The sequence below is a fragment of the Poromitra crassiceps genome (genome assembly GCF_964638095.1).
Source record: "Poromitra crassiceps genome assembly, chromosome: 14".
In the NCBI taxonomy this organism is placed as follows: domain Eukaryota; kingdom Metazoa; phylum Chordata; class Actinopteri; order Beryciformes; family Melamphaidae; genus Poromitra; species Poromitra crassiceps.
The window spans coordinates 4,127,662-4,152,379 of NC_139633.1; the positions used below are offsets into that span (position 1 = coordinate 4,127,662).

A 24,718-nucleotide genomic window follows, 5' to 3' on the forward strand; every position below is an offset into this window, starting at 1 on the left:
GACAGACAGGTGTGGGGGTGAACCTGAGGAGGACACAGGGACGTAGACAGACAGGTGTGGGGGTGAACCTGAGGAGGACACAGGGACGTGGACAGACAGGTGTGGGCTTACATCAGCTCAGTCTTGTGGATGTCAGCGATCCGCCGCTCCAGCCTCTCCGAGTGCTTGGGGAAGAAGTGGAACTTGGAGCTGTAGCCCTCCGGGTGCTTCCCAGGGTCGTAGTCACCGATCTCAGCTGGGAAACAGGAGGAGAGGAGAGGAGAGGAGAGGGCAAACAACGTGATGCATGGTACATGTGTGTGCGCCCCACTCCACCAATTCCAACCATCCACTGTGTTCATGTATATTGTATATCCATATTAATCAATGCCAGCAATGACAGCAATCATAATTGTTGGGTCACAAAAAGCTCGAGCAATAATCAATATCACCAAAATGAAGTAGATGTTGAAAAGAGCAGGAATGCAGACACAGCAGGGCGAGCTGGTGCTACAGGGTTTCAATAGGCTGAGTGGAACAGACATCCCGGGTATCCAGTTTTGACCCATCGATACGGCCATGACTGGGGTCCGGGGATCACAGAGTCCTTGAGGTGGTTCTAGCAGGTCCCCAGCAAATCGATGAAGTCTTTAACTTCCCCATTATTTTCGTTGACATAGAAGCGAACATAATTCGAGAATGTAGAACAACAATGACTATTTCATTATCTCTCAACCTCCAATAGCTACAATACTGTAATGTAATGTAATGTAATGTAATGTAATGTAATGTCATCTACAGTTCAGTCATGGCATTCTGGACAGGATCTCATCAAATGGGGGTTTATGGTCCTGATGTGTACTACTGTAAATAAGGCTCCTTGATCATGAGAAGAACTGAGCATCACTGCTCTACAGTGATGATGACTGCAATTTAGTATTTAGTATTTAGTTTGTCAATGTGTTTGTCTAAATGCACTGTAACAGGGCTCTCAAGGGCCTTCCCTGTATAAATACAATCAAATACAAATGTGTAGAGCCAGATCACATGACCTCCCTCCCATGTCACTCCAGGTCCTCTCCTCTCTCCCTCCTGACGACAGATGCTGCGTCAGCTGGACTGGGCGTCCAAGCATGCTGTAAGAATATCTCAAGCCTCTCTCTCTCTCTCTCTCTGTGTCTCTCTCTGTGTGTCTCTGTGTCTCTGTCTCTCTCTGTGTCTCTGTCTCTCTCTCTCTGTGTCTCAGTGTCTCTCTCTCTCTCTCTCTCTCTCTCTCTCTCTGTGTCTCTCTATGTGTGTCTCTGTGTCTCTGTCTCTGTCTCTCTCTCTCTGTGTCTCTCTATGTGTGTCTCTGTCTCTCTCTCTCTCTCTGTGTCTCTGTGTCTCTGTCTCTCTCTCCCTGTGTCTCAGTGTGTCTCTCTCTCTCTCTCTGTCTCTCTCTCTCTCTCTCTCTCTGTGTCTCAGTGTCTCTCTCTCTCTCTCTGTGTCTCAGTCTCTCTCTCTCTCTCTGTCTCTCTTTGTGTCTCAGTGTCTCTCTCTCTCTCTCTCTCTCTCTCTCTCTGTGTCTACAGTATGTCTCTCTCTCTCTGTCTCTCAGTGTCTCTCTCTCTCTCTCTCTCTCTGTCTCTCTCTCTCTCTCTGTCTCTCTCTCTCTCTCTGTGTCTCTGTGTGTCTCTGTCTCTCTCTCTGTCTCTCAGTGTCTCTCTCTCTCTCTCTCTGTCTCTCTCTCTCTCTCTCTGTCTCTCAGTCTCTCTCTCTCTCTCTCTCTGTGTCTCTGTGTGTCTCTGTCTCTCTCTCTCTGTGTCTCTGTGTGTCTCTCTCTCAAACAGTTGCCATCATATTGGGCGCTCTCTAAACATCATAGATGTCATCAGCTGCATCATGCATGTGATCATCAGCTGCATCATGCATGTGATCATCAGCTGCATCATGCATGTGATAATCAGCTGCATCATGCATGTGATCATCAGCTGCATCATGCATGTGATCATCAGCTGCATCATGCATGTGATCATCAGCTGCATCATGCATGTGATCATCAGCTGCATCATGCATGTGATCATCAGCTGCATCATGCATGTGATCATCAGCTGCATCATGCATGTGATCATCAGCTGCATCATGCATGTGATCATCAGCTGCATCATGCATGTGATCATCAGCTGCATCATGCATGTGATCATCAGCTGCATCATGCATGTGATCATCAGGGAGCAGAAGAGCAAATCCACAGAAATAGGAAACACAACATTCCATGAACATTCAACAGGAATGTGACGCAGACATCACAACGTTTAAATGCAATTAGCCATTGGCGAGTAGAACGAAGAAACCTATTTTTTGATAATAAACAATCTTCATTTCAGATGTTGTGAGTAGCTGGTGTTGTGTTTGAATTCTATTCATGTCCCATGGGTAAGTTGCCAATGTGATATTTGTGTGCTGCTGCCCTAAACACAATAGAAGTGAAGAAGCACAGTGTGTCTAAAGGCATTGCCTCAGCAGAAAGACATGAAGAGGAGAACAATTAATGGCCTGACTTTCCACTATAGCAAGAGAAGCACAAAGATAAACCTGGAGCTGGGGCTCTGTCTGTTTGTTTGTTTCTCTGTCCCACTGTGATTGTCCCACTGTGATGTCATAAAAAATCCCACTGTGACATCATCAGTGATGTCATAAATCTGACATGATGTGATGCTGGTCTCATTGGCTACACAGCAGCCGAGCTGCGAATGCGAGCTGCAGGGCCAGCTTGGCGAGCCGCGCTCGATTCCTACTGTTTATATAAAAGCAGTCGTGTTTATATAAAAGCAGTCACCAGGGGGCGACGCGTTGCTTGTCTGGACTATTAAAAAATAGGATCTTGCCAGCGCCACAGCATCCATACAGTATGAGATGCTCCCAATCTAGTGACACATCTTACCTGAAGTGAAACGCTTCAAGCTTGAATGGAGACACCTTGAATCATCTGTTCAAATGAAAGCCTGTCAGCAGCATCCTTGAGCTTTAGCCAGGACTGCATGCTGAGTGGGAGATGCACCTTTGGTGAGATCTAATTGGAACAATAGAACTGACGAAGAGCTAGTTAGCTCGAAACGTTACCACTTGCACTTGGTGCAATAAAGTTTTTCAAAAGGAGTCCTTGTAGTGTGCGAGTGTATTTTCATTTGTTTCACAACAATAGAACTAAGTACACCTGAAAGCAGCACCATTTATTTTCTGTGCTGAGGATGAACACATGGATCACTTGGATTTAAACCCAGCAGCCTGCGTAGCTGCATCGCTGCGTAGCTGCAGAGCTGCGTAGCTGCGATGAGAACAGCATGAGATGAGTGTGGAACCATCTGCTTCGCTGTCGTGAAGAAAGAGTCAAATCAACTCAGATCCAGTTCTGTTCAGTGACTCTTTCATGAGAGCGTTTGAAAATGGAGGTATAGAAATGGCAGAGCCTGGAAGACACGCCTCCGAACTCTTTCTGCTGCTACTGTAGGCAGGCAGGGACACACAGGGACACACAGGGACAGTAGGCAGGGACACACACAGGGACACACACAGGGACACACACAGGGACACACAATCATTATTCAGGGAGTGGCTGAGAGGGGAAGGCAGGCAGGCAGGCTGGCAGAGTGTGTGACAGGGGAAGTGTTGTTTAATGTGGCTCTGCTACTCTACCTGCATGCCAATGAGGCTGACAGCCAAAAGTGGCCAAATCAGATGAAAAGCTAGTATCTCCCAAAAACACTCTTCTTTTGTGGGGCGGGGGAAAATTCACAGAGAAAGTGTCTGTTTTTCTCATTTTAAAAATGATAATGGTACTGTATATCTAAATTGGTTTTATGGACCTCAGGGTTATGAAAATGACTATAGGGTTATTCAAGATAAAAGCAACACATTCAGATGTATCCTATAAGAGTGAAGGGCATAAGTCTGCACTAGTCTGACACACACACACACGGGCGCGCACTGCGCGCGCCCGCACGGGTACACACACACACACACACACACACACACACACACACACACACACACACACACACACACACACACACACACACACACACACACACACACACACACACACACACACAACACAGCTGCTATAACAGCTGGCAAGTGTTTATCAACCCAAGGTCGAAGCCTTGGTGAAAAGCCTGCAGAGGGCCACCTCTATTCAAGGTAAGCATGATGTAAGTATTGTATTATAAACATGATAAACATTATAAACATTATAAACATTATAAGCAGCTATATTCATGGCCTGAATTGACCTCGTCAGGAAAGCATGAATCTTCTAATAGCTATGAAAACACTCACACAAGCTATTTGAATGGTTGAGAGATGTGATATTATGGAGTAGATAGGCAATGTTCAAGTGAAACCGCACAGAAAGGAGCAGCAGAACGCACATGCCACCAGCTGGTCAGTAGAGGTAACTACAGCACCACAGGCACGTCAGACCTGTTCAACAAAGACCTCATGAAAGTCCTACAGCTTCTGAGCGACAGCAGCGAAACACCCTAGAATCACAGCTGACCTTGCAGGATGTAGGCAGCCAGCAGAGCAGCGTCGGACGTCTTGCACAGGAGCCGGCCGTGGTACAGATCCCTCTTGATCTGCAGGAACACCAGATATCTGTGGACAAACACACATTCAGATCCTTATCATATAGAGAGAGGAGTGATACCTTCAAGGGCCTGTTTTCCTTTTGGTGACAACACACAGTGGATATTTACAATTTAAGACGTCCTTTGTGCCGTGCGATACGGAGGCATGGATTAGAAGTTATCTAGAGAGGGGGTGTGGATCAGAAAGCATTGTGTGTGTGTGTGTGTGTGTGTGTGTGTGTGTGTGTGTGTGTGTGTGTGTGTGTGTGTGTGTGTGTGTGTGTGTGTGTGTGTGTGTGTGTGTGTGTGTGTGGGGTGTGTGTGTGTGTGTGTGTGTGTGTGTGTGTGTGGGGGTGTCTGTTCTTGCCGCTGGTCTCGAGACCCCAGAGACCAACATGTAGTTAGAGCAGGAGCAAAACTAACAAACACAGACAGACGGGCTTCTTCTCATCTGTGCTCTGTGTCTCCTCTCTTAATTGGGACCTCTTGCCTCCTGATAGTCACCCAGACACCGAGTCCTGCTCCTGGCTTTGTTCTGCTGCAGAAGAAGCCTCCTGTGGACCTGTCAGTCACATTGATCCATCCAGCCTGCCTCTCTCCCTCCATCCTTCATCCCACTGATCTGGCTTCACCTGCTGCACTTGAACAGTGTCTCTAATGAAAGGACGGAGACATGAAGGTCTGTTGGCCCCTCGTGTCAGCAGAACAAATACACTACTCTCTCTGGCCCCACTCGGAGTATAGTAACTAGTTACGGTAACTAAGCTACGCACTTTTTGCAGTAAGTAGTAATCCGACTAATTACTTTTTCAAATTTACTAACTCAATTACAATTTCTGACATTTAAATGGACTAGTTACGGCCACGAGTTACGAGTTACTTTAGGGCATGAAAATGGTGGACAACTTCAGAGGAGTATCCGGTTTATGATCATCATCAGAGCTGCCCAGAAGTCAGATCTTTGGCCATAACAGGTGTCCTACAATACTTGGCTCGGCCCGTGCACTGACATGTCAAATATAGCTCTGTAACGCAACATCTTATTTGGGTCTGGAGTAAGGCAGCAATGCTAAAATGCATTTGATTCTAATAAGAGATGAAAATGTGTGTTCATATAATGTTGCTCAATCGCATTTAATCGCATTCAACCAGCTCAGTGGCCTTGTGGTCTGAGTGTCCGCCCTGAGACTGGGAGGTCGTGAGTTCGATCCCCGGCCGAGTCATACCAAAGACTATAAAAATGGGACCCATTTGCCTCCCTGCTTGGCACTCAGCATCAAAGGGTTGGAATTGGGGGGTTAAATCACCATGTGATTCCCGAGCGCGGCGCACGCTGCTGCTCACCGCTCCCCCAGGGGATGGGTCAAATGCGGAGAACAAATTTCACACATTGTGTGACAATCAGTGGGACTTTACCTTTACTTTATAAATCAATCAGATGAATCAATGAATCAACAGATGATTCAATAAAGTAACCTTCAGTTGCAGCCCTTGAATGTGGATGTTTCTTGATACCAAATGGATTCTTAAGGGCTGTCCCATTTTAAAGTCGCAAGATAGCCCTTAACACTTAGTTTTGAGGGCTACTAAGATTGAGGGTTGAGCTTGAGGGTTAAGATTGAGGGTTAAGAAAATAATTGGGATTGGGCCATAGAATCCACAGCTTCATGTTGACGGTTAAGAGTGAAACAGTTGTGATTGATCCCTTGCTGTTAAGACATCTTCCACTGAGTTACACTATCTGCTTATTCATTGATGATGTGGGAGGTACTTCAACACCCCTGGTGGTGTGCCTGAAACATTGCATCTCAAAGAGATCTACATTACCCTTTATATACTGAGTAAACCTAACTCTATACATTACCCTTTATATACTGAGTAAACCTAACTCTAGAACCCTCTCAAACCCCGTTAAAACTCCATTCATAAAGTAATAAATTAATATCCGTTTAATTAACAGGCAGAATTTGAGAAATTAATGTAGGAATGCAAAGCCCAAAGTTGTTACTTCTAAGTTGCCATTTTGGACATACAAGCTTCTCGTTGGGCATAAGGGTTATGGATTGTGTGGGCTAACCTGAGGCTGAACCTGAGCTAGAATCATTTTGAGAAGTGACTATGATTCATAATATGATTGCTGAGTTGGGCTGAGGTCCATCGGGACCAATGAATCTTCTGGCCTCATCCAGAGAATGCTCCCCTCTCAAATCTCCCACCCAGCGTTCATTTCATCGGCCTGCCATTCGGCTTCTCTCCAAGCAGCAAAGCAATAAATACTGCAGCAGTATTAAGCACTGCTGCATCAAGTCATAGAAGCGTTAGCAGGGATGTGGGAATAAACTGCCCTTCTATATTATCCTATGCAGGTGTTCCTTTCTGTGTGTATATAAAAAAAATACTTTCTTATTTTGAGCTGAATGGATTGAATTCAGATTGCTGCTGAGTTTTACTTCGTTTCGAACTCAAGCTCTCACTAGTGCCTACTTCGCTGCGTACGCAGCATTATGGAAGACTGTCATTTTTGCTCCAAAAATTACTTTTACATTAAAACCTGACCACGCCCCTTTAGGTGACGTGGTGCCCCCCTGGGCTGACTGGGCCTCCCACCTCGCCCCCGTGACTACGTCACGGCCAGTCACCCCAGGGGCCGCCTCTCTTCGCTTCTTCCAGCCAGCAGGAGGACGTCGTTTTCTTAAGCTCCGCAGTTAGCTCTAAAGTCAGTGCTCTTCATAGCTTGGACAAATAGACTCGCTTCGGTTCATTTGCCCACCTTCGAGAGGTTCGCGTGGACGAGATAAATCAGGATTCGGGGACCCGTTCCTGTTCTCTTCACCAGCGGCATCGGATCAAGTCATCCAAGCTAAGAGTATCTTCTTGCTAACTGTTGTTTTATAATACTGCCGCTGCGCAGTGCTGTGCATGTATTACTGTCGCCGTACAGTGCATGTATTGACGTTTCCCCGGCTGGGTTAACGTTGTTAGGCTCGAGCGCATGACTCAGGTCTGCACTCATAACTCTAGCTAGGTTTGCATACATGCAGAATAGCTTGTACCGTTAGCACTAGAACAACAGGCTAAATAGCACAGTTGTCACAGATAGCTAGATGCATTCGTGCGGTTGCTTCTGTTGCTAGGTACTTTAGGAACGCCGGCTTTAGAGCACGCGCGTTAGATAGTTAGCTAGTTTGCTCAGTGCAGCTAGCTTGGACTACCTTGTAGCACAGATAGCTAACTTGCACACGTGCAGTTAGTGTCTGTGTGCTAAGTATTCGCGCCAGCTACCTCTTGTAGGGCGCGCCTTAAGCGAGAGTAGTAATGCTCTTCAGTGAATTAGCTAGTTAGCTAGCTTGCCCCCGTGCAGCCAGTATCTAGCGAGGTGTAGTACTCCAGCTCTTACGGTGCAGGCTTAGCTTGCACGTTAACCCCGTTTTCCTGTTAGACACAGAGAGGGGGGAACAGCTAGGTGCTGTATTAGCTGTGAGGCTACGCTGGCCGATTACGACCGGCACAATGAATTTGAACAGGCGTTGCTGGGACCTACATGAATGTAGTGTAGCTTTTACTGGCGTCTGAGATTTTAGCTGGGCGATTCGCTAGCTAGGTGAGCTCGCCCCGCACCTTGTGTGGGCCGCTTCTCTCAGTACTTACGCCATCTTAGCCAGCTTGCTTGTCTGCTAAGTGTTTGCTTGCCTCGTGCAATTAGCATCTACTAGATTGCAACTCCCTCTGAGGAGTTTCTTCTGAGATTGACTAGCTTCGCGGGCCGCTGGCCTATTGCTCGCGGCCACGCTTGCTTCCCTGTGTTACTCAGGGTAGAGACGCGCTGCACCGGCCTGTGCGCAGGTTTGTGTTAGCGCACGCTTGTCTCTCAGTGCTTATGCTAGCTTAGCTAGTGGCTTCCACGTCTGTTCTCTCGGGTTAACAGGTTGTGGGTATTGGTGCCCCCCCTTCGGGATGGGCTATTGCCGCTTACGTTACCATTGCACGCGCACGTTCGCTAGCCTCCGGGTTGCTTACTGTTTAGCATGTGCTTTTTGCTAGCTTGCTTAAGCGGTACTCCCGCTAATAGGGTGCGCCCTGCGGGAGCTTGCTATTAGTGGTTAGCTTCCTGCTTCCTCTTGCTACTGAGCAGGGAAGGTCAGGGAGGGGATGGGCCGTGTGTAAAACTACTTGGCCGAGTATGAATCGGCACGTTAAGTGCGTGTTCGGCCTTGGGCACGAGCACGCTGCACAGGCGCCTTGAACCCTCGGTCTGGTCCGCAGCTAAGCTCTTGAGAGCTGGCCAAGGCCGCTCTCAAAGAAGTGTTAAAGCTAGCCTGCCTTGCATAGGTGCAGATAGCAATATTAGTACTGTTTAGCACAGAACGATAGCATTTTGCAGATAGCTGGCGTGCACCCGTGTAGTTAGTATCTGTGTGCTAGTAAGTACATTGGGCGCGAGATACCTCCGCTACAATAGACATACTGCTCCTTGCTGGCGCTACGTGTCCAGCAGGGCTTACAGCTCGCCAAGGTCTGGGCTCAGTGCCAGCCTTTGGCTTGTAGCTCTAAGGACAAGCCCACCGCCCTTGGTGCCCAAGGCCCGGGGTGGTTGGGAGCTCTCCATGGGTCGCACTCCCTTGTTGGGGTGCCCCCTGCAAGTGCAGGGAGCCTGGCTGGGGGTACGGCGCACCTTGGTCCATGGCCACGGCCTGGCCTCGGTTGGCGGCGCCCAGGTCAAGCCCACCGGTTGGCTCACCAAGGCTGGGCTTAGTTCCAGCCTGCGGCTTGTAGCTTTAGACCCACCGTCCTCGGTGCCCAAGGCCTGAGTTCGGTCGGGAGCTCGCCCAGGGTCTCATACCCAGCATCAAGGCTCGCCTTGGTCCATGGCTACGGCCTGGCCTCGGCTAGAGGCTCCTAGGACAGCCCACCATCAATGGCGCCAACAGCTCATTGCTGGTCGGGAGCTCGCCTGGGGGCCGCACTGTCGGACAAGTCCACGTGCGTCTCGAGAGAGAACGTTACCTCCGCAGTCCCCCCAGCCTGCGAAAGGCGCACGGCAGGGGGGGGGGGGGGTTACTTCGATACAACAGCGCGTCAGTAGGCGGAGCTTGCGTAAGAAGTTCTCCCCCAGCATGCACAGCTTCTACGGAACTGTCCATGCGGCGGGGGGGCGTAGCCTCTCACGTCCCGCCCCCCCATCAGGGCACCGGATCGAAAGGTCCCGGGGCCCAGCAATATGCTCATGACTATATTTCAGGGATCATTTCTATAGTTCTAACTTGAGAAATGTGTTTCTAAAATGTTCATTCTCGCTATCCACGATGATGAGACGGTGATACTCTTCTGAGCGCGAAGCGGGCAGAGAGACTTGATTCAGTTCATATGCTCTCTGCTTTTGATGACCGTGCACTGTCTCCTTTGGGGACATTGAGGGAGAGAGTATGATCCGAGTGGTGGAACGGGTTCCGCTCCGTTGGCCACAAGAGACCATCTTGTCCAACAGGCTCGATGCCTGGGAGCATCTATGTTCCCCCGTCCCCATTACGGCGCACCCTCCACAGGGGACACGCGCTACAGTTTGCCCACCCACGTTCGACGGGACCCCCGATCTGGCCGTGGAGGAGGAGGCCATGGACGGCTCCATGCGTCCAAAATCGGACCTTCGGCGTCTCAACAAGACGCTGAGGAAGTCCCATCCCGAATGCTCTCTTCCCCGCCTGTTCAAGTTGAGACAGGGGGATTTCTTACTTCCAGGGATCTGGAAGGTGCGGTCTTCCATGTCCACATGGTCAGGAGACACAGGAAATACCTGAGGTTCTCCTTTCCGGGGGAAGGCTTACGAGTTCTGTGGCTTGCCATTCGGCATGTCTTTGAGCCCGCGAACCCTCACGGTGTGCGTGGAGGCAGCCGTGGCTCCCCTCCGCGCCTTCCTATATCTCAACGACGTTCTCTTAGCGGCCGACTCGAGGGTCTGTGCCGCGGAACATACCAAGGTGGTGACCGATCACCGGCAAACCTTAGGGTTTTTGGTGAACTGGCAGAAGAGTTGCCTCGTCCCAGCGCAGGCGGCGACCTTCCTGGGGCTCGAGCTATACTTCCTGCGAGCCTTTCGCCAGAGCGACAGGCGCGCACGGTTCGGACAGCAAGCCAAGGACGTTAGGTCTGTGCCCTCGGTGTCAGTGCATCAGTGCACAGTAATGTTGGGCCTGATGGCCTCAGCACTGCATGTGCTCCCGCTAGGGAGGCTACACATGCTCTCGTGGTCCAAATATGGTAATCTCAGGCTTCGCCTGGACTCGGCCGGGGACCGTCATCGCAGGGTTCCTCTGACAGGTCAGGCCTGGCAGGCGCTGGCTATATGGGCGGACCCCCGTTACCCCTCGAGAGGTACTCGGTGGGGCCCTGTCCCGCTCAGGATGGTAATTCGCACAGACGCCTCCCTCTGGGGAGGGGGTGCGATTTGCGGGCATTTTTCGGCGAACGGCCGGTGGGAGGCTCAGGAGCTTCGCCACATAAACGTGCTAGAGCTGAAGGCGATTCGCCGGGCTCTGCCTCAGGACAAGCCCACCATCAATGGCGCCGTGGGCCCATTGTTGGTTGGGAGCTCTCTTGGGGACCGCACTGCCGGACAAGTCCGCGTGCGACCAGACTCGAAAGAGAACGTTGCCTCCGCAGTCCCCCCGGCCTGCGGAGGTAACACTTCCAGCGGCTCACACATGGGCACCATGTGCTGATTCGCTCGGACAATAGGGCAGCGATCGCCCACCTGAACAAACAGGGCGGTGTGCGGTCGGGGGCGCTGAACCATAGCGGGGATTCACCTGTGGGTGTTTCCCCGTCTCCTTTCAGTGTCAGCGGTCTATCTGCCGGGACGGCGGAGTTACGACCGGCCTGCTGTCTCGAGGCAATCCCCGTTATACGGAGTGGTGCCTCCACCCTCGGGTGATGGAACAGGTTTGGGCCAGGGTTGGTCGCACCTGCGTCGATCTCTCGCATCGCGGCGCGCGACACACTGCCCACTGTGGTTCTCGATCCAGGAGGACAGCCCCCGTTAGGTCATGACGCGCTAAAAGCGCACGCGTGGCCAAGGGAGGGGCTCTATGCGTTTCCCCCGACCCCTCCTGATCCGTCAGGTGTGGGACAGGGTGAGGGAACAGCGCCTCCGGCTCGTTTTAGTCTGTTTGGCATAGCCCAGGGTTTGCCTGATAATGTGGGATGCACTATGCAGCAAGTAAGGGCGTGGATCCAGTGAACTGCAGTGTGCGACCAGTTCTCTGTTTCCTTCAGAGCCTGCTTGACGCGGGTCAGTCCCCGCAGTCGTTTAAGGTGTACGTAGCCGCGATTCTGCTTGCCATAGGGGGATTGAAGGGAGCCCCGTGGGGGCGTACCCTTTGGTCTTGCGCCTCATGAAGGGAGCGCGTAAACTGCGCCCGCCGTCGCGGTGCGTTTTTTTCCCCCAAATCGGACCTGGTTACGGTACTGGACGGGCTAACGGGTCATCCGTTTGAGCCCTTGGACTCCGCCGATTTAAGGGTTCTGTCTTTAAAGACCGCGCTGCTGCTGGCCTTGTCGTCAGGAAAGAGAGTTGGTGACCTGATTGCCATCTCGGTGCAGCAGGCCTGTGTGGTAATGATAGGCGCAGGGTTACGTTGCGACCTAACCCGGCGTACCAACCTGAGATTATTAATGTCAGCTTTAGGTCTATGGTCATAGACTTATCGGCATTCTGTCCCCCGCCGTTCAGTTAGAGACGGGCGAGGAGAGACGTTTGCTCATGCTGTGCCCCGTAAGGGCGCTCTCGGCCTATGTGGCCAGGACGCGTTCTTTACGCATTACAGATCAGCTGTTGGTTTGCTTTGGGCAAAGGGCCCAGGGCGGACCCCTTTCCAAGGATCGCTTATCACACTGGTTAGTGGAGGCGATCACGTTGGCATACTCTGCCGTGGGCAAGGTTCCCCAGGAGGGTATCAAGGCGCTTTCTACGCGAGGTGTTGCGACATCCTCTGCGTTGTTGCGCGGTGTGTCGGTGGAGCCGCGGCCTCATGGTCCTCTCATCACACTTTTGTCAGGTACTACAGTCTCGACGTATCCGGTTCGCAGTTTGCGCACGCGGTGCTGTCGGTGGCAAGGAAGTAGTATCGTTGCCACTCTAATATGTCAGACGGTTAGGCATAAACGTTGCCATATGGCCGTGGTTCACCGGTGCCTTTCGGGTCGCCCTGTGGGGTGCTCCCGGCAGCAAGGTCGGTTGAATGGAGGCACTAGTGAGAGCTTGAGTTCGAAACGAAGTAAAACGTTAGGGTTGTGCTACAACCCAGGTTTTACGAGTGAGAACGAGAGCTCTCACTACCCAGCCTTGCTGCGTCGATGCGTCTCTGGGTGCGTCGGATCTCAGCTGGCTGGAAGAAATGAGTGGCGGCCCCTGGGGTGACTGGCCGTGGGCGAGGTGGGAGGCCCAGTCAGCCCAGGGGGGCACCACGTCACCTAAAGGGGCGTGGTCAGGTTTTAATGTAAAAGTAATTTTTGGAGCAAAAATGACAGTCTTCCATAATGCTGCGTACGCAGCGAAGTAGGCACTAGTGAGAGCTCTCGTTCTCACTCGTAAAACCTGGGTTGTAGCACAACCCTAACGTTTGCTAGTGCGTTGCATTTGTGCAGCATAAAACAAAGTGGTCCCAACTTTACGTTAGTGGGAGATGCATTGAGAAAATAATGCCAATAAATTAAAAATATATATTTATGTCATGATTTAAAGCTACAACAATCCTAGTGTGTCTTTACGTTAGTCGGAGATGCATTGAGAAAATAATGCCAATAAATTAAATATATATATTTATGTCATGATTTAAAGCTACAACAATCCTAGTGTGTGTGTGTGTGTGTGTGTGTGTGTGTGTGCGTGTGTGTGTGTGTGTGTGTGTGTGTGTGTGTGTGTGTGTGTGCGTGTGTGTGTGTGCGTGCGTGTGTGTATTTGTGTGTGAGTGTCAGAACAGATGGTGAAGCTGTCCCTTGGCTCTGTGCTGTCAAGGAGAGCTGGGACGTGTATAGGAGATCTGGCTGAGAGATGTGATTTATAGGATCTCTGTGCTCAGTAGCGTCTCTGGCTCTCCTCCTCACAGCACTTTGTTTGGCTGTCAGGACTGACTCACACAATCCAGCCGTGCTGCGCAGCATCCTGACTGTCAGGACTGACTCACACAATCCAGCCGTGCTGCGCAGCATCCTGACTGTCAGGACTCACACAATCCAGCCGTGCTGCACAGCATCCTGACTGTCAGGACTGACTCACACAATCCAGCCGTGCTGCGCAGCATCCTGACTGTCAGGACTGACTCACACAATCCAGCCATGCTGCGCAGCATCCTGACTGTCAGGACTGACACACACAGTCCAGCCGTGCTGCGCAGCATCCTGACTGTCAGGACTGACTCACACAATCCAGCCGTGCTGCGCAGCATCCTGACTGTCAGGACTGACTCACACAATCCAGCCATGCTGCGCAGCATCCTGACTGTCAGGACTGACACACACAGTCCAGCCGTGCTGCGCAGCATCCTGACTGTCAGGACTGACTCACACAATCCAGCCGTGCTGCGCAGCATCCTGACTGTCAGGACTGACTCACACAGTCCAGCCGTGCTGCGCAGCATCCTGACTGTCAGGACTGACTCACACAATCCAGCCGTGCTGCACAGCATCCTGACTGTCAGGACTGACTCACACAATCCAGCCGTGCTGCGCAGCATCCTGACTGTCAGGACTGACTCACACAGTCCAGCCGTGCTGCGCAGCATCCTGACTGTCAGGACTGACTCACACAATCCAGCCATGCTGCGCAGCATCCTGACTGTCAGGACTGACGCACACAATCCAGCCGTGCTGCGCAGCATCCTGACTGTCAGGACTGACGCACACAATCCAGCCGTGCTGCGCAGCATCCTGACTGTCAGGACTGACGCACACAGTCCAGCCGTGCTGCGCAGCATCCTCACGCTGCAGCTGATCAGAAAGGGAATACTCAAATCCCCCCGCGGCGCACACGGAATCACTGTCAGTGTCTTGATCATGTTGTGACATTGAAGTTTAAGTGTCCTTTTCTGCCCCTTCAATATTACAGCTGCATTGAGAGTAAAAATAGGTTGGATTATTTTATAAAATAGTTATACTTACTGGGTGAGACCACCTTATTTTTCGAATATGTTTATGGTAATTCTAGTTTATTAAAGATAATATATCTTATATATTATTATATATATATATATATATATATATAGAAGAGACACAGGGTGATGGCACGCAAAGGTTGTCGGACTCAAACTCAGCACCCACCCCCACCCCCAACCCCAACCCAGCCCCGCCCCGCCCCCAGCCCCGCCCCCGCCCTGCCCAGCCATCTCCAAATGGTACCTGGTGATTTCTTCTTTCAGGGCAGCAGGGTCAGGGGGGTAAAACTTGACACGCAAACACATGGTGAATGGAGGCTGGGCTGGAGAAGGAAAACAAAGGGTTAAGGGTTGCATGTGGTTGAGGTGGTTTGTGTGTTTATATATGTTTGCGTGTGTGTGTGTGTGTGTGTGTGTGTGTGTGTGTACTATGTACTATGTGTCTACTGCACCACGAGAGATAACAAAACTCTCCTCTTCAAGAGTTTATTGATCTGGGTAGATAGAACCATGCAGTTCAATAAAATAATGGGCAAAGATGAATCAGGGATGTTAAATGAAATACTTACATTTCATTTGTTTGGCAATTGACTTTGTAAACTCCAACCAATGCTGAAAGGGAGAGAAAGAGAAAAACACTTATCATAGCAGCGGTTCCTTCAGAGCTGAATCCTTAGCTGCTGCTAAACTGACAGTCTGAGCGTGATGAGCTGGAGTCTGTAGCTCGGAGGCATAGGAAGGCTACTGCTGCTTATTTAGACTCACCCGCACCCAGCCAGTCTACAGAGAAGGCTACTCCTGCTTATTTAGACTCACCCGCACCCAGCCAGTCTACAGAGAAGGCTACTCCTGCTTATTTAGACTCACCCGCACCCAGCCAGTCTACAGAGAAGGCTACTCCTGCTTATTTAGACTCACCCGCACCCAGCCAGTCTACAGAGAAGGCTACTCCTGCTTATTTAGACTCACCCGCACCCAGCCAGTCTACAGAGAAGGCTACTCCTGCTTATTTAGACTCACCCGCACCCAGCCAGTCTACAGAGAAGGCTACTCCTGCTTATTTAGACTCACCCGCACCCAGCCAGTCTACATTCATCATTATGGAAAAGCTCTCACTCTGATAGGCCGATTTGTATTGATGCTGGTGGTATTCAGCATAATCCAATGTGGTCTGACACTGCTGTGAACATCATCTCTGTGTCATGGTGGCCAACATGCTGTGATACAAAGATGATGTAAGCAGCTGAGATATGCTGTGTGTACAATTTGGTAGTGATTCAAGGAAACTTTGTGGGAGAGATTATGTTTTTACTTATTTATTTATTTATTTTTGCTATTGCAAGGTTGGCATTGATGGTGGCGCAATGGAGCTCGACCAAATGTGGTTTGTCACATGTTTATATTTTCAAAACTCTGGGTAATAGCTGTAATCTAGGAAGTCCATGCTGTGTGCAAACTTTCTTTGAGATATACATGTATATTTAAAAAAGATATTATATTTTTTAAATATAATAATATTTCTAAAGAAAGTACTCCAAGTACTTAAAAATGGATGCATAATAAAAATTAAGTGCTCATACTTGATATGACAAAAAAAAAAAAAATATTACCGTAGTTGTGTTCTCACACAACTTCCATGTGTTGTCAGACAGCAGATGGCTTCACGACTACAGATGGTTCACAAAGAACCCACAAACACAGCAGAGAACCACTTCAAGCCTTGGAATCATTTGTACCGTAATAGGGCTGGGCAATATATCAATATTATATTGATATCATATGAGAATAGATATCATCTTAGATTTTGGATAAATTCACCATACCGACTTAAACCACTTCTTGAATTGCGTTATCACAACCCCAGAAATGAGCATAAAGCTGAAGTAGAGGGCTACAATCCCTCAATACAAATGAGCGTACTCTGCAGCATTTGGACGTGCTGATCTTTATAAATCAAAATGTATTTCAGTCGGGCTAATATGGGAATAGGAGGATGCAAGATGAGAATGTGACAGGATTGTACAACTACAAGCCCAAACTCCATCACCTACATAGACTCATAATGTTTTCAGATTCATTTATTTAAAGAATGGGACATTACACGTTAATGAACAGTACAGCCGTACAGTAAACATGTCAGGTTATAGCCCAAGGGCTAGTTTCCACCTGTAGTCCCATGGCAGGTTGATGTAATCATGAAGGAGAAAAAAGATTAATAGTACAAAAAAGATTAATAATACGGAAGATTAGTAAGAACAAAAAATGATTAAAACACACACAATTAATAGAACCAAAAAATTAATAGTACAAAAGGTTAGTAAAACCTAAAATGAATAAGACACATAGAGCATGCAGCGAAACATGACAGATGTTAAGTGTGGTCACATTGTTGTTTTGATCTGAGCCATACTTTCAACTGGCCTTTGAAAGTGGCGAGACTAGGGCATTCTCTAATAGAGGGAGGTAGATTATTCCAGAGGGTGCTTCCCGTAAAGGATAGGGTCTTCTGACTAAAGGAAGTTTTTCTAAAGGGGACCTCACAGACCTTGTTCGTAATGGCCCGGGTGACACGGGTCGAGTTGGCGGTCGCACGATATTTGATAAAGTCAGCAAGAGGAGGCGGCGCCAGTCCATGTAGAACTTTGTATATGAGACAGGCAGAGGTGAAATTTCTAAAGTTCTCAAAACTTAGCATGCCATATTTACGTATGATATGGCAGTGGTGATGAGAAAAGGGTTTTTTATCTAGTATTTTCAGGGCTTTTTTATAGAGTAGTTCGGCTGGTTTGAGGATGGTTACTCCTGTCAGCGACCAGCTAGTTATACAATAGTTCAGATGCGAAAGGATCATTGAGTGTAAAAATAAAAACGCAGCGTCTGTGGACAGACAGCTCCTTATTTGTCTAAAATTATACAGGTGGAATTTAATTTTTTTGGAGATCATTTTAATGTGATTGCTGAACGTTAAATTGGAGTCCAGCATCACGCCTAAATATTTAAACTCGTTAACTACTGATAATTCCTCTGACCCCAGGAAAACATTGGAGCGCGAAGGTGCAATGTTTTTTTTAGAAAAGAACATGCAAACGGTTTTTTTTGCATTCAGCACGAGACAAGATTTTGTTAGCCATGCCTGAATATGAGAGAGAGCTGAAGATAGGACACGTGCCGCCTCCACTGGGTTTTTAGCCCTTGTGAAAATAACTGTGTCGTCAGCATAAAGCTGGACATCTACATCAAAACAGAAATCTGGAAGATCATTAATGTACAGGGAAAAGAAAATTGGGCCCAAAATTGACCCTTGGGGGACCCCTACTGGACAGCTCAGTAGACAGTATGTAGCCTCAGCCTGAGCCCACATACTCATATTCTTATTTTGCACTTCAATATGTTCATCAGTGTGAGTCAAGATTTGGCTCCAACACACATTGATATCTGATTGTTAATTCAGACCCTTAAATCCTTGATCAGGGTGTTTTTAATGTGCATCCCTATCTTTGATTGATATTCATGTAATCGACCTGTAGGCCCACCCACCAGTCATGAATATGTATGAGTAGAACAGAGAAACTCTTGAGATGGGGGAAGACCGAGCTTTTGTCCACCTAACATCCTCTGAGGGAAGTATCTGGCTGTGCCTCTGTGTGTGATATGTGACTGTGCCTGCTGAGCTACAGACTCCAGCAGCCTGAATGACTGTGTAGAGGTGCTGAAGATCCACCGGCATCAAGATAATGGACCCACAGACTCTGACTAAGGGGGGCTTTTTTTAAGGAAGTGTCAGCGAGCTCCAACAACTGTCGCCGGGGGCTCGTATCGTCTAGTCGGAACTTGGCTTAACCGTTTCATGTTCTTTTAAACCACACTGTGAAGACACTGTGAAGAAGATGATGGATTCTCACAGATCCATTTATGGAAATAGCTACAGCAGCTGCCATATGCCATATCGTTATGCTTGTATTAAAAAAAAAAAAAAAAAAAAAAATCTTTGATACAGTACCATGCATTCTTGATATTATTCAGTGTATTTGTGCCCTGAGGTTACAAAACTGAATCACCATAATACAAGTCGCTAAATGACTTCAATAACGCAAACAAATAAAAGCACATTGTGGTTACTTTGTAAATGTTTCTGTTTCCTGTTTGCTTTACAAGTTATTAAATATAAAAACAAATATGCAACAAAATGTCCAATATCCAATATAAAACTAACTTCACTCCAGTTATTACGTGTGGAAAGAGCGATAGCGATAGCAACAGCTGTCTTTTCTGCTAGCTGTGTTTTGCCCCTTGTGCAAACGCAACACGTCTTGTGACTGCTTTGAATTCTGCTCTCTTGTGGCGAGTGATGGTACTGTATCTCCTCCTCTTGTATGAAAGATGATTGTTGAACCATGGTGCAAAATCGTGAGTCTAAGAAGCCGTTGCTCTTTGATCCTGAGGGGGCGACACTGAGCTGATGTGGTTTACCATTTACCACAAGAGAATGAAGGGAAATGAGAAAGAAAAGATGGATAGAAGAAGACAGAGGGAAACAAAACTATGATTCATGGAGTGAAAGAGTGACATGATCAAATCTACAGTAATAGAGAACCAAAGTGAACGTCACTTCCTGCTTCAGCACTGTACCAGAGATTTTCATTCGCCATTTAGTTTCCCATAGACATTTCGTAAAATACTTATAAAAACAAAACTGTTTTACTTGTTCAAACCAAATGGTTCAGATACATTTAGAAACCGGAGAGACCACATGACATTTCACTCGGACCAAAAGAAAAAAAAAAAAAAAGTGGATTTAAAGAAAATATTTGTCTATGTTTTTTTTTAACGTTTTGGTCCGAGTTAAATGTTCTATGGTCTCTCCCGATTCTAAATATATCTGAATCGTTTGGTTTGAACAAGTAAAACAATTTTTATAAGCATTTTACAAAATGTCTATGGTAAAGTAAATGGAGGATGAAAATCTCTGGTACAGTGCTGAAGCCGGAAGTGACGTTCACTTTGGCTCTCTATTCAGCTGAGATTTTGTTGGGCTTGATGTCAGAATAAGACTTACCCTCTGCTTGTCCGGGTCAACATATCTGATGCCAAAGTAGTCCTTCTCCAGCAGGTTGAGGTGGTGGCAGATGAGGTCAAACAGGTACTGGCCCTTAGCATCCCGCTGGAGCAGAGAGACAATGTGAGAGAAGGTTTAATTCACTCCTTCTCATGGGATTAAAAAGACTCACGTATGTGAAGGAGGGGGGGTCTGCAAAAACCTGACAAAGAAAAGAAGAAAGTGTTATACATAACAGCAACTTCCCTTTCACAGGACTCCACTGCCGACTCTCCACTAGTCTCGCTAGCCAGCCTCCTCTCCCTTCCGTCCGAGGAGTCTGGCGCCACAGGTCTCCATAGTGGGATTGCGATGGGCGGCGCTTAGCGGCAGTGCCCTTGGAAAATAGTTTCAAACAATCCAACTTGGCGTTTTCAGCGCGTAGCAACGAGCTAGCGTGTAGGTTTCTGCCGTTAGCTTGCTAGCTAGTTAGCGTTGTTGTTTTTACTGCGGCGGCAGGACACTATTTACAGCGACACACAGGGAGGAGGGAGCGGAAGCCGCTCTGATTGACATGGTCGGAGCCAATAACGAGTTTGTAATAAGCCGGGGGCGGACATCCGGCTGCCACCGAAACAGTCGCTCCAATGGGAGAGCAGAGTAGAGCAGGGGAGGGTTTATCCCAGTTATGGAGACCTGCGGCGCCAGACTCCTCGGACGGAAGGGAGAGGAGGCTGGCCAGCGAGACTACTCTCCACTGCCCCCTCTCCACTGCCCCCTCACAGGACTCCACTGCCCCCTCTCCCCTCCTACTGTATCTGCAGACACACTGGATGAATGAATGAACAGTGCAGACTCACATTCAGATCTGTACTCAGACAAAGATGCTGTGCGACTCTTTGCATGTGAAGCAGTGAGTGATGTCCCAGAGACCAAACAGAGGAGAGTTTTGAAGTTTGAGGAAAAATATGGACATTGTCACATGAAAACGTTTTTTCCTGTTCATCAGGAAGGCCATTTATCAGGGCTTCTCACTATGAGAAGCTGATTCTTCACTGACGGACACGAGAAAGTGTTTTAATATTTCACCAGCCCTCGGGGGAGATATCTGAGGGCTATCAAATATTCATACCATCTGCAAAGGCTTTGAGAAATCTCAGCTGCAGACAGACTTGGAGAAGTAGTGAGACAGAAGGTAATATAAAGGTAGGTAGACAGAAGGTAATATAAAGGTAAAGGTAGGTAGGCTGAAGAATAGCTGGGGGAAGAAGAATGGAGGCATTTCCCAAGTGGTGTAGTGCAGAAATCAGACCCTGGCAAATATTTGAACTGAATACTCTTCACATTCTTAAAAAATAGCCTTGATTTGTCAATTAGTTAAAATACTTGAAAACAAATTCAGAGATACAGTATTGTATTCTTGGCCGTAACAGAAAGCTGTATCTGCCTCAAAAAGACACAAAATATTTTCAATTGATTCTTTATTTCTTATTTAATTTCTTGATGACAAGTCATAATCGAAAATAACACTCATTCTAATTACAGCAATAAGATACACAGCAACAAGGCTGCAACTGAATACGGCAACTTGCAGTGACAAATACAACATCAGCCAGTAGTATTGCAACTTTGCTTAATTAATATTGCATAGATAGAAAGTCACATTTACCTCTGAACTGAGTCGCTGACATAATATAAAATAGTTCCAGTCCCCTCAATCCCACAGCTCTTACTACTCCAGCTTGAATAGTTCCAGTCCCCTCAATCCCACAGCTTTTACTACTCCAGCTTGAATAGTTCCAGTCCCCTCAATCCCACAGCTCTTACTACTCCAGCTTGAATAGTTCCAGTCCCCTCAATCCCACAGCTCTTACTACTCCAGCTTGAATAGTTCCAGTCCCCTCAATCCCACAGCTCTTACTACTCCAGCTTGAATAGTTCCAGTCCGCTCAATCCCACAGCTCTTACTACTCCAGCTTGCTTTTGGGTCCGGGTCGCCTTCCTGTTGTGGAAGAAGGGAGAGCTGTGCTGCCTGCATGCTAGGTGCCACTGCTGCCAATGTCAAAGCGTCACTCTTTCAGTTGTGACATTGGAGTGGGTTTGAACCATTCTTCCAACTCTGTGAGGAGGTATAATTTCCTCTTTTAGAGATATGAGACACGTTATAAAAGACCAGACTCTGTGTCCTTTAGGACAGATCCTGCATTCACACAATATGACACAAAAATGCACAGTCAGAGAAAGACAAAGGCAGATAGATATGTGAGAGCGGAAGGGAGGAAAAGAAGAGGGAAAGAGAAAACCAAATAGAGAGACTGATGAATGTATCCCAATACAGCACCATGCCCCAGCAGACAGCACAGCAAACTAAAGCCCCAAAACACACCCTGCTATGTTTTGTCGACTAAAAAACTTCACCCCGCCCTTCCATCGGCATGGGGTGAGTAGATAATGATTGAATTTTCATTTTTGGGTGAACTTATCCTTTAATGCGATTATGCTTACTCTGTCTATGACCTTATTCGGGTAAATGCTGTTTATGGCAATTTCTTATTCAGCCTTAATCTTAATCTGGTTAACATTGGATTATTGCGCAAATAACATGAGAAATTCAGCACGACCCGACCCAAAGCCATCATCAGGTCCGGCTGTGTCAGGCTGGCAGGACCTTTCCCAGGGTGCACTGGGACTCTCCTCTGTCAGTGTGTCTGTGTGTCACTGTCACAGCACACACGCCCGCTCACCAGGACAGGCCTGCTGACTAGGCCCCAGCACAACTAGGAATAGAATCACACACACACACGAGCGCACGCACGCACACACACACAGACACACACACACATGCAGAGCGCTTCAATGCTTCTTGTTCTAATAGAAATGTCTGTGGTACACCTGTGAAACATCTAGATCCACAACCTTTTCAGAGGCTGTACCTCCCACTCCCTCCATCTGGCTCCTCCCACTCCCTCCATCTGGCTCGCACTGTAAAATTCAGCAAAGCCCAAAAAGCATTCCCAAAAAAAGCATGTGTGTGTGTGTGTGCGCGCGCGCATGCTCGCGTGTGTGTGTTCTCACGAGTGTGTGCCAGTGTCTGAGAGTGTATATGTGTGTATATGGCCACAACTGAATGTGTGTTTGTATTTCCATGTGTGTCTGTGAATGTGTGTGTGTGAGTGTGTAGTGTGTGTGTGTGTGTGTGTGTGTGTGTGTGTGTGAGTGTGTGTGTGTGTGTGTGTGTGTGTGTGTGTGTGTGTGTGTGTGAATGTGTGTGTGTGAGTGTGTAGTGTGTGTGTGTGTGTGTGTGTGTGTGTGTGTGTGTGTGTGTGTGTGTGAGTGTGTAGTGTGTGTGTGTGTGTGTGTGTGTGTGTGTGTGTGTGTGTGTGTGTGTGTGTGAATGTGTGTGTGTGAGTGTGTAGTGTGTGTGTGTGTGTGTGTGTGTGTGTGTGTGTGTGTGTGTGTGTGTGTGTGTGTGTGTGTGTGTGTGTGTGTGTGTGTGTGTGTGTGTGTGTATGTGTGTGTGTGTGTGTGTGTGAGTGTGTAGTGTGTGTGTTGGCCTGCATGTGTCTGAGGTGTTATTGATGTCAGTGGCTAAACAACAACACAGAGGCCGGCGGCCATTTCTCTCAGTACAAAACATGTAACAAAGAAATGAAGTGGAATGAAAGTGAATGTTTAAGAAGAATGCAGCTCATCTCCAAAAGCAAACATTTCAATACTCAATATTCAGTCAGTGTCTTCTAGCAGCAGCAGCATCATAAACACACCCGCTTCCTGCACTAGCTTTAACAGCTGTTCTGACAAAGCCCCGCCCCCAAGGGTTGCTTTGGGATATTTTGACATTTTATTGTGAAGGAGAGAAGTAGCCAGGAGATCAGCTTCCTGTTTGAAGGCAGACTGAAAGGAACAAAAATGCATGTGACCGCCACACCTTCTCAATATGGACGTGCCTGTGTACACTTAACAAAGCACTTCTGATTCTGATTCTTCTTCTGTTGTGCATTTACACGCGTCATGATTTTGAGTGCAGGCGATCCGGTTGTTCCTGGTCATGTTGTTCCTGGTCATGTCCATGAGTCTGTTGTTCCTGGTCATGTCCATGAGTCTGTTGTTCCTGGTCATGTCCATGAGTCTGTTGTTCCTGGTCATGTCCATGAGTCTGTTGTTCCTGGTCATGTTGTTCCTGGTCATGTCCATTAGTCTGTTGTTCCTGGTCATGTCCATGAGTCTGTTGTTCCTGGTCATGTTCATGAGTCTGCGTCCTGATGTCCTCTAAAAAGTTTGGAGGTCATAGTAGTATAGTGTTTGTTTGTCCCATGGCCCGCCCCCACCGACCTGCCCTCAAACCAGATACAGCAGTAGCCCCGCCCCCACCGCCTGCCCTCAAACCAGATACAGCAGTACTGTAGCATCACTGACGCAGCATCCTCTCTGGACTGCTATATAGGCAGCGGAGCAAACACTTGTAATGCATAGTGTCTGATATGCTGTGCTGCATACTGATGAGATGCATACTGATGAGCTGCACTGGACTTGATGCTGCATACTGATGAGCTGCACTGGACTTGAGCAAGCTGACCGTGGGTCCAGAGGGATTCGACTTGGCTCCAAGGTACAAACATTATCGATCTGAAGTTAAGTGTTTTCAACATCCTTATGAGACTGAAGCGCAGGCAGGGCCAAACTGCAGAGAGAGGAAATACTAGACATTAGCAGTTAAAGCACTGTGTTATTGTTTATTGAATAGATGCACTGCAGATCTATTCTGTGGTTTAAAGTCATGTGATTTCAGAACGGGTATTGCTTCTCTCTCACTGCGTTTTCTCCCTTATTCTCACTAAGGCTGTTTTGCCCTGCAGAAATCATTGGCTCCATGCTAACTTTTCCTCACCCAAAACACCAGGAAATAAAAGAACGATTTTTTGATTAATGGCCATACATTTAGGAACTTGTGT

At 48.0% G+C, this 24,718-nt stretch overlaps 1 protein-coding gene across 2 annotated transcripts in view; it reads right to left on the reverse strand.

Annotated features, from left to right (window-relative positions):
- Positions 1-24,718, reverse strand: part of frmd5b (FERM domain containing 5b) — a gene marked incomplete at both ends in the record, with an annotated part of 118,886 nt that overhangs the window by 19,401 nt on the left and 74,767 nt on the right. The window contains 5 exons of one of the 2 annotated variants that reach the window (XM_083650979.1): positions 112-235; positions 4,517-4,614; positions 14,976-15,054; positions 15,301-15,343; positions 19,788-19,892. In XM_083650979.1, the coding sequence (XP_083507105.1) occupies positions 112-235; positions 4,517-4,614; positions 14,976-15,054; positions 15,301-15,343; positions 19,788-19,892 (449 nt within the window). The remainder of the gene's footprint in view (positions 1-111; positions 236-4,516; positions 4,615-14,975; positions 15,055-15,300; positions 15,344-19,787; positions 19,893-24,718) is intronic. The other variant, XM_083650980.1, reaches the window with a different exon arrangement.